Genomic DNA, 13172 nt, shown 5'->3' with positions numbered 1-13172 from the left:
ACATTGTAGATGTATCTGCTGCCAAGTTAATCCATAGAGACAAGAACAATCAATGAGTTGACAGCTCCTCAGAACATAGCTCCAAAGCTTTAGGAGTACAATAAAACAAGTCAGAAAGCTACTGCTGCCATCATTCAGCCACTATGTAAGCACTTATGAAAAATAACGCATGATGCTTGGAAGAAAAACAACACAGGTCTTTTGAGGCATTCAAACAGATGTTAATGTTACCTCATACTTTAATCCATTATGATTCAAAACTATCTATTATTATTCCTGAAAATGCATCTTCTAAAGCATAGGCTAGCTTAGGCCAAGTCGCATGCATTGTCAAATTGAACAGAGTTGTGCTGTGATTGAGAAGAAGCAATAGCTGTTTTGTGGGTTTGTGAAAAGCTCATACACAATTGTTCATAGTTTTCACTGTAGGAGACAAATCACAAACCCTTAATGACACTCAAACTCTAAGCAGTTAGCAAACTTACTTCCATAGGATAATGATACACACTGTAGATGCAAAGACAGGGTATGTAACCAGAAAGCAGCAGACTACAACAGAGATTTTGTCCCATATCCCTGTAGTGAGGCCGGAACAAAGAGATATGATTTTCATTCACAGTATAGAAACCTTTATGTTGATAACAAATGTTGATGCCAGCAGCAACAAGTCAGCACAGAAATCTGACAATGAATGTGCTCAGATCAGATAGTAGCAAATCAAAGAATGGCCAGCAGACAAATGACCCAATACCATTCTCAAACAATATTAAGAGCAGAGAGCGTATCTCAGTGTATCAGTTGAATCTCTCATTTATGTTGAGAGATTGGCCACTCAACATTCATCTCCTGATAGATTAACACTTCTTTATTACCACTTCCTCCAAGACGGTCGGCCACCATCGATGTTTAATACTGGTACAAAAGTCCGAAATGGAAATGCATCAATCCCAAATGACATCTGGAATCCTCCAACTCCAAATCCAAAAACCTTGGAAACCCATTCTATTCTCTGGCTCAGGTTTCTGGCCTTGTGGTCTGAAACAAGACATGCTGCAATGATTATGCCAAGGACATCTATGTAAAACAAAATGTTGAGTCAGAGCAAGATATTTTCCTTGTGGCCAGGTCTCTCAAAATCAATGGAAAAGATGATAACAACTATGTTGTTTGTGTTGTTCATCATCAGAAGAGAACTGCTGATGTTGTCTTCCTTTCCATGAAGATCATGGGGCTGCCTTGAGGTGAACCTCTTTGAAAACAAAGGTAAGATGTTCTTGAAAGTACTAGACAACTATTCAAAATGGACAAGAGATCAAATGACTATATGGTCACACATTCAAAGAAGTAAATAAATTGCTAAAGGAGATCTTTTTAACATGTTGAATAGCATACATACATTCCCTTTACATATCGATCCGCCATCAGAATTATCTTCGGGCTCTCTGATCCTTTCTGGAAAGAAGACCTGAACTGTCCCCATCCACCACCACTCTCCTCTACCTGGTCAAGCTCATCCTCACTTTGAATAACTTCTCCTGTAACTCTTCTCACTTTCCTCAGGTCAAAGGTGGGCCCCAGTTATGCCTGTCTCTTTGTGGGGAATGTGGAACGTTCCTTGCAACGAATCTACTCCACCAACAACTCCTTCTCCAGAATGTCAATGATGTCATCAGCTTAAAAAAAATATCAATTTTGCTTCCAACTTCCACTCTTATCTTCACTTGATCCATCTCTGACTCCAGCCTTTCTTTTCCTCGGCATTGGGGGTTTCCATTTCACAAGTTAGGTTGCCTGCCAACATATACAACAATCCCACTGACACCCACAGCTACCTGGACTATACATCCTCATACCCTTCTTCCTGTAAAGACTCCATTCCATTCTCCAAGTTCTTCCTGCCCCATCGCATCTGTTGTGATGATGCTGCCTTCCGCAGGTGGGCCCCCAAAATGTCCATCTTCCTTCCTCAATTGGGAATACTGCACCACTGTGGTTGACAGACCCCTTGGCTATGTCAATTTCCTGCACTTCTGTCCTCACCCCTTCTCTTCCATCCCACAAAGGCAGGATCTCCTAGTCTTCGCTTTTCACCCCAGAAGCATCCACATCTAAAGGATAATAGATAAACATTGATGCCACCTATGGCAGGATGCCACCACTCGACACATATTCCCTATTGCTGGTCCAGTCTTCTTCACTCCCAACGTGCTACCTTCCCTTGTAATAGCAGAGGATATAACACCTGCTGTTTTCCCTTCTCCCTCTTACTACCCAAGGCCTGGGCTTTCTAGGTGAAGCAGCGATTTACCTGCACTTCACTCAGTGTAGTCGACTGTATTCACTGCTCACAGTGCAGTCTCCTCTACATTGTGGAGAAAAAAGTGCAGACTGGATGGCTGCTTTGCAGAACACCTACTTTCTGCCTGGAAAGACAGCTCTGAGTTTCCTGCTGCCTGTCTCTTCAACATGCCGTCGAGTTCTCAAACCAACATTTCTGTCCTGAGCTTGCAACTGGTGCAAGCTGGTGGTACAGTACCAAATTTTTCACTTAGGGATCTTGCAGCCTTCAGGACTGTATATGGAGCTCAATAATTTTAGAGTTTCAACGCTCCACTTGCATATCTTTCACCCACCCCAGATCCCAGTCCTGTCACAACTTAGGCAGCTTTCAACATTGCCAACTCATTTTCACCCAGTCATACTCCCCAGTAACACCTCAACGTCTTGGTTCTTCTCTCTCTCTCTCTCTCTCTCTCTCTCTCTCTCTCCTCTCTCTCTCTCTCTCTCTCTCTCTCTCTCTCCCCATGCTCCCTATCCACCTATCAGGTCAGTCCTTTGTCCCCCATATCCCTTGCCATGAAGAAAAATACTAAATTTTACAAAATGCTATCAGTTCTGGAGAAGGGCCACTGGATTCGAAACGTTAAACTCAGTTTTCTCTCTACAAATGCTGCCACACCTGCAGAGTTTCTCCACGCAATTTCTGCTTTAGTTTCACCTATCAATTCTCCTTCGCTCAGAATGATCCAAGAGATCCCATGGTATCAAATTCAAAAGGAGCCATTCAGGTAGACCAGTGAAACCATTACAGCAATTGGTCTGGTAAAAAAGATGTATAATTTAATGGATGGAATTACAGCCTACGGGGTAGATACAGTCTCAAGGGTTCAGTCTGATTTTGTAATGATTGTAATAAGATAGTTTATATCAGCCCAAGAATTGAAGCAATGTCACATGTTCTTGCTCTCTCTTGCAGCCTTGTGGAAAGATGAAGCCACAATAAGATGTTTTTTCTCAATAAAGTTAATGTTTTTCTTCCCTCAGAAAACTATTAAAATATATTTTTGCAGCACAAGGAAATCAAGAATATTGTAGACCAAATTTTAATAAGGATTTAATTCAATTTAGAAGAAATGAATTTTTTAGCAACTTTTCTAAATGCTGTACTTACTGCAAATTAATTTAGCATCACTGATTTTCTGTCATTCAGGAAGCATGTTAGCCTCATAACTGCATAACATCTGTAGGTTTTGTTTCGCAATTTAACGTATAATTTCGATGGGTATAATATATATATATGTGCGTCAAATATTTGACTTGCTTATATCTTATCAATTTCCCCCGGCAATAATTAATAAGACTTTCAAATGTATTAAAGTGATGCTTTTTGTGCAACGTTCAAAAAATGTCGATCCATTATTTTAACTATAGTGAAAAATTTTATCTCTAACGATGCATGTTAACTTCATGAATATTTCTGTGGAAGATTATGAAGGAAATATACACATAAAGCAAAGTCATGCTATCAACATATCAGTTAGCTACACTGATTCGACAATAGATGAGCAACAGCACCAGCCTGCAAAATTTGTTGAATTGCAGCCTATCCATCACATAGATGAAGACAGTGGGAACTTCCAGTAGCTGTTGTAGTCATGAGTAGGTAACTATAATTTTGCATCTTTGAATTAGAATTAACTTTGATTCAGAGTATTTCTGCAGTTCCAGCATGTTGCATTTGGCTACAATAACCTAGAGCCACAGGTGCAGCCAGAGGCTCGACGCGGAAGGAATCCACCTACACAATGACAGCTTAGCAGCAATGAATACTTCAATTTTTTAAAAATAGAACATAGAACAATACAGCGCAGAACAGGCCCTTCGGCCCTCGATGTTGCGCCGACCTGTGAACTAATCTAAGCCCCTCCCCCTACACTATCCCATCATTATCCATATGCTTATACAAGGACTGTTTAAATGTCCCTATTGTGGCTGAGTTCACTACATTGGCAGGCAGGGCATCCCACGCCCTTACCACTCTCTGAGTAAAGAACCTGCCTCTGACATCTGTCTTAAATCTATCACCCCTAAATCTCCAGGTGATACCTTCATCCGGAAGAGCCTTCTAATTCATGCAGCTACCTTGGCAGATTCCACCCACTAGCATTGGGCTATCAATATTTCAGTACTGACGTGCCTCCAATTCACCATCACACATTGGGAATTCTTTCTATGCTTAATTAGATAGAGGGATGCCTCCTCAGAAATCACTTCCATGGAACGGCCACTGTGCAATTCCAGCTTCTGGACACAGAACTTAGCCCAGCATCAAGATTGTGGCTCTGGAATGAAAACCTACCTTACTGGGTCATTCTGACATAGAGGGAGATCATCCAGTTCATAGGTCTCTGTCACGAGCCAGCCAACAGACCATCCCATTCCAGCCCTCAAACTTTCTCTCCTTCAAGTGCTTATCCAGTGTACTTTTGAAACCTGCAATGCCTTGACCCAAGTTCCGCAGGATTATTATTCACTGAGTTAAAAACATTTTTCCTGATATATCTCTCTTGCTTCTCTTACCTAAAATTCATGTACCATTGGTTATGAACTATTTTTACTTATCTGCCCTATACAAACTTGTCATCATCTTGCACACCTCAACCAAACTTCCCCTCAAACCTTTTAGCTCTATGGAGAAGAATCTGAGCTGCCTCAACCTCATGTCTAGCTAAATTCCTTCATCCCTGGATTTAACCCTCTGAATTTCAGCCAAACCACACAAAATAGCCTGGAATTTGAAGCGCAAGTTGAATTCAGCAAAAATTGAGATTCTGTGATCTTTGCTCTATTTTTTAAAAAAAATTGCTGGAAGTCAACCCCACCGACAAAGCTGTTACCTCTCCAGTTCAAACCAATCATCATTGGGAATTTCCACCAGCTGGACCTATTTGCAACGTTCAAAGAGGTTCTTAAAATTAAGCTGTTTTTTTTACATTTGTGGATGCCAATGTGTACATATTAAAAAGCCTTTTATGTTTTGTTTTAATTTTACAAGAATTAGATCATTGAGAAATCACACAAATAACTGGTAAATGGCTCTGAACATATTTTAACAATAATTTTCAAATATTTAAGATTAAATGGCTGACCAGAAACCATCACAAAATACTGAAATTTTTTTGGGCAATCTTTTTCTTGGTTATATACCGGAATACCACTGGTAATCATCTCAAGGAATAATTCTAAGAATTTTTTTTCAAAGAAAAACTTCACTCTCAGTGCCCCATTAAACTGGTTCATGGCAAAATACCAATGACTTTGAATGAAAACTTGAGAAAGAAAAACTTCCCAAAAATAACAGAACTGTAAGCATCACCAATTACTCTGAAAGGGGAACCCACTGTATACTTCCAAAAATTGACATTAGTCCAAAATAACTCATTACAAATGCTTTGAGCACATCTGTACTAATTGACAGTTGAACTTCAAATGAGATCTCCTTAATTATGCAGATCTATTTTAAAGTTATGCTTGAACCAAAGTTGTACCAGCATACATCAAATGCAGCCTTATCACAAAATAACCACAAAAGTAAAACAATTGCTCTGTTGTAGTGAAAACTATTGTGCTGCTAAAGCTCTTTTTTAAATTGCTAAGAACCACAAAAATGTTACATGGAAAAAAATTGGTTACACTTCTGTTTGCCTCTAAAAATCTGTCACCAAGACTTTCAAAAATATACATCTAAACACTGAAGTTCATCAAGATGCCACAGAGAAACTGAACTTTTTTAAAAATATTACCAGTTAAGAAAAAAAACAGTTTTTTTTCCAAAAATAATCAACTGAAAGCATGGATTACTTCAAAATTCATTATACCTATGTCATCAAGATATTTTTTGGATTTCCAATTGCCGTCTTCTGCATTAGGGTGGCTGGCCGGGTCCTTTGATTCAATACTGCTACTGTCTCGTTTCATTTCTCCTCTGAAAGATGATAACAGAAAGATTCAATGATCTGATGCAAAATTCAGCTTCTTATGAATGAAATCTATAACTTACCTTTCAAGAATATTTGTATACAAGACCTTTCTGACAAACATAGTTTGATTAAAAAGAACAATCACTGAATCACAATTTTTATTTCTCTAGGAATTATTTTGTAAGCTATTGTTGTAATAATGGCCAGAACTAATAAGGCTATTACCTTAAAAATGCAGTATTTATTGGAAAGGATAGCCATTTGCAGAAAAGCCAAATTCTGGCTGTAATTGCAAGGAACTAATTGCAAGTATTTAAGAGCATTCAATGGAAAAATCGTTACGGAGAGCACAAGGCCAGTCTAACAAACCCTGAGATAGTTGTGCAAATTCACAGTATGACTACTTTCGCTCTTAAAATAACATAGACCGAGAATAAGATTGTACTTATTTAAATGCAAAGAGAACCTTTCTCCTATAAGGTCTTAAAGAATGATGCAGAAGAACATCTCAGGAAAAATATCCCTGATTAAGGTGAAAAAGCTAGCATTAGGGCTTTTGCTTATAATGTGAACAGGTGTTTTGGCAGCAAATGGTGGAGATCATTCATTGACTTTCTGTTCATTTCATTTTCTTGATTTTTTTTTACTTTCTCTCTGCAGAAGGTATTCCTTCATACAGGGTATAACCAAACTGGCACTTTGTAGCTAATATTCAGGAAGTGGTTATAATCTGTTGTTAAAGTTAATAATCCTTTTAACGGCTTCAGCTAACACACAGTATGGATGACTGTGATGCCACCAGGAATGAATTTCTCAGGACAGAAGTACAGTATATTGTTGATAATCTAACTTGTATGATGATACAGTTTTGTGTAGCAATTGGCCACATTTCCCTTGTTTTATTTTTAAGCAGATGAAGGTTATCTAGATTTTCTAAATGAATCTGAAACATGAGCAGTCAGATTAGCTTCCCAGGTCATGGTTGATGACGACAAATGCTGTCAACATGAGGGTGTGCCACTGAGAAGTGGGACTTGTTAGTTTGTGGGATGTGGTGTGTATTTCAGCAGGGGTTATGCAATTTCAGATGGATACCTGCTTTGTTTTGAGGCCTTGTGTCAGTGGCAGTGATTTGTTAGCTGTCAGGAGGTGATGTTCCTTGAGAAGAATGCTTTTTACTTGGACATTAGGAACTTCAACGCATTCTAATGCAGGAAGCCACATTTGCTGTGTTGGTCTATTTTACAGTAGCGGCTTTCCCTTTCAGTCCAAGATCTAGAAGCTTGGACTTTTTTTATAGTGTTCAAGTGGGTAAAGAGTTTTGAAAATTATATCTTCTGCTTCAGCAAATTGTTTGATTGTGAGAATTAATGCCAACAAAGTGTATTTTTCAGTGAGAGACACTAAGGGACTATCCCCCACCCCTTAATTTTGCTGTTGCCGGTGAGTGTTTTTGAAATAAACTGTAGTTCATTTAGCACTGACATCAGTGGATGTAACACATGCTGGACATCAAACTGGGATAAATAAACTTTGACTGTAAGCGAAAGAACCATGCACGTTAAGAAAGCTGTGGTAAATCATGATAATATGAAAGCTAGAGAATTATGTTGTAAATACTGTGTGGGGCTAAAGGAACACTGTAGGTCAGGTGGCATCAGAGGAGAAGGAAAGTCGATGTTTCGGGTCGGGACCCTTCATCAGGACCTGATGAAGTCCTGAATAAGGATGCCAACCTGAAATGTTGACTTGCCTGCATCACTGATGCTGCCTGACCTGCAGTGTTCCTCCAGCTCCATACTGTATTGACTCTGACTCCAGCATCTGCAGGTTTTGCTGTCTCTGAATTATAATGTAAACGAAGAAGGCTTTTTGTCCAATTATCTACTTCAAGTCAATACATCAATCAATGTGTTTTCTTTAAAATAATGGAATGGTTAGATTTCCAAGTATTTCACATTAATGCAACATTTAATTTAATATGATTTATCTTCAATTAACAAATATACTTTTTGAGACTAAAAATATTGTTAATAATTCAGAATGGTTTTCTTTATTTTGCACATGTAATTCATACTATGTCTAAAAGGTGCATGCACAGTAATCAGTAATTGAAGTTGGTTGCAATGAAATATTTTCAATATGCATATGGCTCAACTGACCCCTCAGCTCGTATTAGCCAAAAATGAATTTTCATCAGTGCTAGTCTGGCCTCACTCAAGATGATTAGCCAGATGAGCAAAATCAATTGACTGGCAGTTGTAGTGTAAGAGTGTGTAAGAGTTGGAAAAGGAAAACACTTTGCTGATGCAAGGAATCACATGAGAGAGAGACTGAAGTGAGAAATACTGTGGCTTCAATAGAGTTAGTTATACATCTGCCAAGCTGTATATACTTCCTTAAGATATGATAAATTAGCTATTATTCACATCTACTGAAAAACTGGAATCCTCTCTTAGTTACACTGACCAAACAATAAAGGAAGCAGTACAAGCGTAAAATGTCTCAATATTGTGAGTCATCCTATTATCAATTGGCTGATTTTTGGACTCATAATGAGGAAGGCCAACATCAAGTGAGGAAGCTGAGTGAATTTACTCTGGCTTTTAACTCAACTACATCATTACATCAGTAACTCAGCAGGTCTGGCTGCAGCTGTGGAGGCACAAAAAAAGAGTTAATGCTTCAAATCTACATTAAACATGAAACATTAACTCTGTTTCTAACTCCACAGATTCTGCTCAACTTGCTAGGTTTCTCCAGCAATTCCCATGTTGTTTCAGATTTCCAGCATCCAACAGTTTTCTGTTGTAATATGTCACTTACATCCTGACTTCAGAATTCCAGACCAATTGTAGCTGTTGAGTTTGATTATGACCCACATCTGAACATTCAAGCCTCACTGTTTAAATTAGTATGTGCAAAGGACAGAATAGATCATTTCTAAGATTGACAGAAGAGAGATGATCAGCAGAGTTTCTGACCCAGTCAGGGACTGAAAAGAGGCAGATGGGCCCCTGAAAAATACTGGCACCAGATGACATATGGGTTTCCCAGATTCATTTCTCATGTTAGTCAGTTTGATTGAGGGAGCAAGACTATCTGCCCTCAAGAAGCAGGAAGCCAATTACACTTAATAGCCTTGTAAATGTTCAGTAAGTCAACCTGCAGTTTCCTAACAAAGTTCAATTTCCTGGAAACTGGCTACCAGCAGCAGAACATATAAACTTTAGTTCAAATCTCTTCTGTTCAGTCATCCCCATTGTAGTTTCTCATCCATCTAATAGACATTGGTATTAAAGGTAGCCTCAGGGCTACCTGAATCATGTCTGAATAATTCCATCCCAGATGTCACTGGCATCTAGCTGAGTTGACTTAGCTGAACCTAAGTCACATCAGGTTTATCCCCTCTTCTTGTTTCTCCTCCTCCTTTTAGCTTATTCAAACTGCAATGTGGTCATCAGCTTCCTCTTCCTGTGGTACTGATCCTCTCAGTGTACTATGATGTGTAAGACACTGCAGACAACTATCCATGCTGCTGTGGGCTGAACAGTACTCCACACTTGCCCAGTCTTAATATCACATTTTCAGCAACTCAAGGACTTGTTTTTTGATTGCCCATGTGGCTTCACTTATAAAGTGGCTGGCCTCCAAAAGGAAGATGGGTTTGATTGCTGGAGTCAAATCATCTCACTCCAAGGGCATCACTGCAGGAATTTTTCAGGGTAGTGTCCTAGGCCTAAAAAATGCAACTGTTTCAGCGATAACCTTCTCTGTATCATCAGGTAACAGTGGGCTGTCCACTGAACAATGTTCATGAATTCTTAGATATTGAAGCAGGCCGTGTCCATTCCTGAATAACATTCAGAATGGATATGATGTGACAAGTCAGGCTGACATCACATAAGTGCTGCCACAAACATCCCCTAAAAAAATTAATCTAACAATTGTCTTTTCATATTCAATAGCATTAGCATCACAGAATTACTCACCACCAACATCCTGGCAAGTACGATTGATCAGAGGCCGAAATGGACTGGTCATATAAATGTTGTGGTTTAGTAGAGCAGATCACAGGCTTGGAATTCTGCTGTGAGTAACTCATCACGTAACTCCCCAAGAGCCTGTCCACTGATGTAGCTCAAAAAAGCAGCTGGCATGATCAAGATTCTATCCACCCATATTAAATATGCTCTCACACCATCACTGGTGCACAACAGCACCAGAGTAAATTATATGCAGGATGCACTGCCTAAACTTGCCAAGCCTCCTGCATCCTTCTGAAGCCATCATGGCAGGTGAATGGAAACCCCACGAGTGGAGGTACCTCTTCCCCGGCCTATCATACACCACTTAGAAATATATCACCGTTCCTTCAAAGTTGCTGGAAACAATCTGAAAACTCTGAACTGTACTGTTGATTCACGAAACTGACTGCAGTGAGTCAATAAGTCAACTCCCAACTACCTTCTCCAAGGCATTTAGAAATGGACAATAAATGTTGGCCTTATTCGTGACACAGATGTCCCATGCAAGAATAAAAATTGAAATCACAGGTTATAAGCAGCCAGATCCTCAAAGCATAGCCCTTTTCTCCAAGGATTCATCTGCTGACTGAAGTTGGAGGTGCGAAGATCTGTGAGAGATTTGACTGGTGCAAAATGAAAGCATCATGACAGTTCCTTCCATAAATATGCAAACATGTGATGTTCATCTATTACCTGAATGTTCACGGAGTGAAATTGCTTTTCGAGTGAATGACTCTTGTTGGGCGATCTGAGGGCTCTTTGGCAATTTTTTATTCATTGCCATGTGGGCATTGCTGGCAATATCAGCATTTATTGCCTGCCTCAAATTTCCCTCAAACAGAGTGGTTGTTAGGGTGTTTCAGAAGAAAGTTAAGAGTCAACCACATTTTGGCAACTCTCAAGCCAAACCAGGTGAGGAGGACAGATTTTCTTCCATTAAGAACATTAGAGAATTGGATGTGTTTTTAAACAACTTAAAAATCATTAGCTGGCTGGATAGAATAGATGGGGAGACTCATAAAAGGAACAAAAATGGGAGGGCATCAATATAAAATGAGGTGCAAAAGAAGCAAGGGTGATGTAAGAAAAAATAATCTTCACCCAGTGGGTAGTCAGGGTATGGAGTGCACTGCCTAGATGTGTAGTGGAGGCATTCAAAAGAGCATTGGATGATTATTTGGATGGAAATAGGGTGCATCAAGTAAAAGCAGGAGAATGGTAAGAATACACGTTTGAAGAGCTGGGGCAGACATGATGGATTGAATGGCCTCTTTCTATGCCATAATAATTCTGTGAACACATGGCACCATTAATAGAACTAGTTTGCAATTCCAGATTTTATTCTATTAACTGCATTTGTTTATTAAAACTAAATTCTATTGAGATTTGAACCCATGTCTCTAGGACATTAGCCTGGGCCTTTGAATTACTTGTCCAAGTAAAATGCCACCAAGCAACTGTCTCCCCCTCTCCCAGTCTAGTCCGTGGACTCATCAGTTGCTAATAGGTAAAAGCAGTGAACCTGGCAAACAGGTATCAGTCACCTAGGAGATAAACCAATGAGTGGCAAAATATAAATGACAGCACCAGATCTCTTTAACGAGCCAGAGTTGCAGAAACTTCAGACTGTGGTGATCTCAACTGTTACAGACGACGTATGTCCACCTTGTTCACTTGTATGGCACTCGCATTTCAGGAGGCTTCAGCTGATGGCAATGACTTGCCAAGAAAATCTGAGGCCTCTAAGGCACAGATGCTCAGACCTGTCCAAAAAAAAACCCTGATCTTTAATCCTTATACCCTGGTTAAATATCACCCCTGAAAACTGGAGCTCAACGTTCACTTACTCCACTCCACATTCAGTGGGTGACCGAGAAGAAAGTAACCACTTGGTCACACTGCTGTTACAAGCTTGTTCCTTAGTCGAGGGCCGAAGTCAGAGCTGTTGCCATTCTACAGAGAAAGACGACAGCCGTATAGTGTAGATTAAAGTCAAAAAGTACAAAGTAGCAGAGATGACCTCCCACATTTTAGGAATTACCTCAAAAACAAAAGAAAACTGCACTCTCAAAGCAATATGGCCTCTTGCATAGTAATAGGATTCTATGATTCTATATTGGTAAGGCAAACCAGTTGACACAACTCTGCACTTAAAGGTAACGCGACCCCACGTCTGTTGGTTTGAGATTCTGGTCAATCCCTGTCATATTCCTAGAAACTGAAAGAATTGTGGATGCTGTAAATCAGAGATTGCTGGAAAAGCTCAGCAGGTTTGGCAGCATCTACAGAGGGAAGTCAGAGTTAATGGTTCGGGTTCTGAGGAAGGTCACCGGACCAGAAATGTTAATTCTGACTTCTCTTCACAGATGCTGCCAGACCTGCTGAACTTTTCCAGCAATTTCTGCTTTTGTTCCTGTCATATTCTTGCTTTGTTGAACCCGGTATATTTTGATCAGCCCATGTATAGACAGTTAGAAGCAGAATCAAGTGTTAAAGCTGTCATTAAACTGCTTGCACAGTTAACACTCAAAGCAACCTGCCCCACAGTTAGACTCATGCACTTTCTGAAGAAGGGTGTAGGCCCGAAAGGTCAGTCTTCCTGCTCCTCTGATGGTGCTTGGCTTGCTGTGTTCATCCAGCTCTACACATTGTTATCTCAGACTCATGTGCTGTTGAATGCAGAGATTGGAGATTCCCCCGAGACTCCTGATGCACTGGTGAATGTTGCTACTTCCCAACACAACCCACTAGCTGCTTTCCCCATGCAGCTTTAAAGGTGATCAACCTGATCCCACTACTATTTAAGCCCTCAAACACTTTATTTATGTCGAATCTTAGAGTTATAAGCTTTTCACAAAAGTTATAATTACCCTCTACAATTTAA

The 13172-nt window shown here is 39.8% G+C and overlaps 1 protein-coding gene across 1 annotated transcript in view; it reads right to left on the bottom strand.

Moving 5' to 3' along the window:
• Positions 1–13172, bottom strand: part of LOC125463028 (neuron navigator 1-like) — a 618648-nt gene that overhangs the window by 400597 nt on the left and 204879 nt on the right. The window contains exon 7 of the mRNA XM_059653430.1: positions 6159–6265. Coding sequence (XP_059509413.1) covers positions 6159–6265 — 107 coding nt within the window. The remainder of the gene's footprint in view (positions 1–6158; positions 6266–13172) is intronic.

Source organism: Stegostoma tigrinum, chromosome 21 (genome assembly GCF_030684315.1).
Source record: "Stegostoma tigrinum isolate sSteTig4 chromosome 21, sSteTig4.hap1, whole genome shotgun sequence".
Classification (NCBI taxonomy): Eukaryota; Metazoa; Chordata; class Chondrichthyes; order Orectolobiformes; family Stegostomatidae; genus Stegostoma; species Stegostoma tigrinum.
Note: the sequence above shows the minus strand (reverse complement) of the source record. Positions and strands in the feature narration are given on the sequence as shown.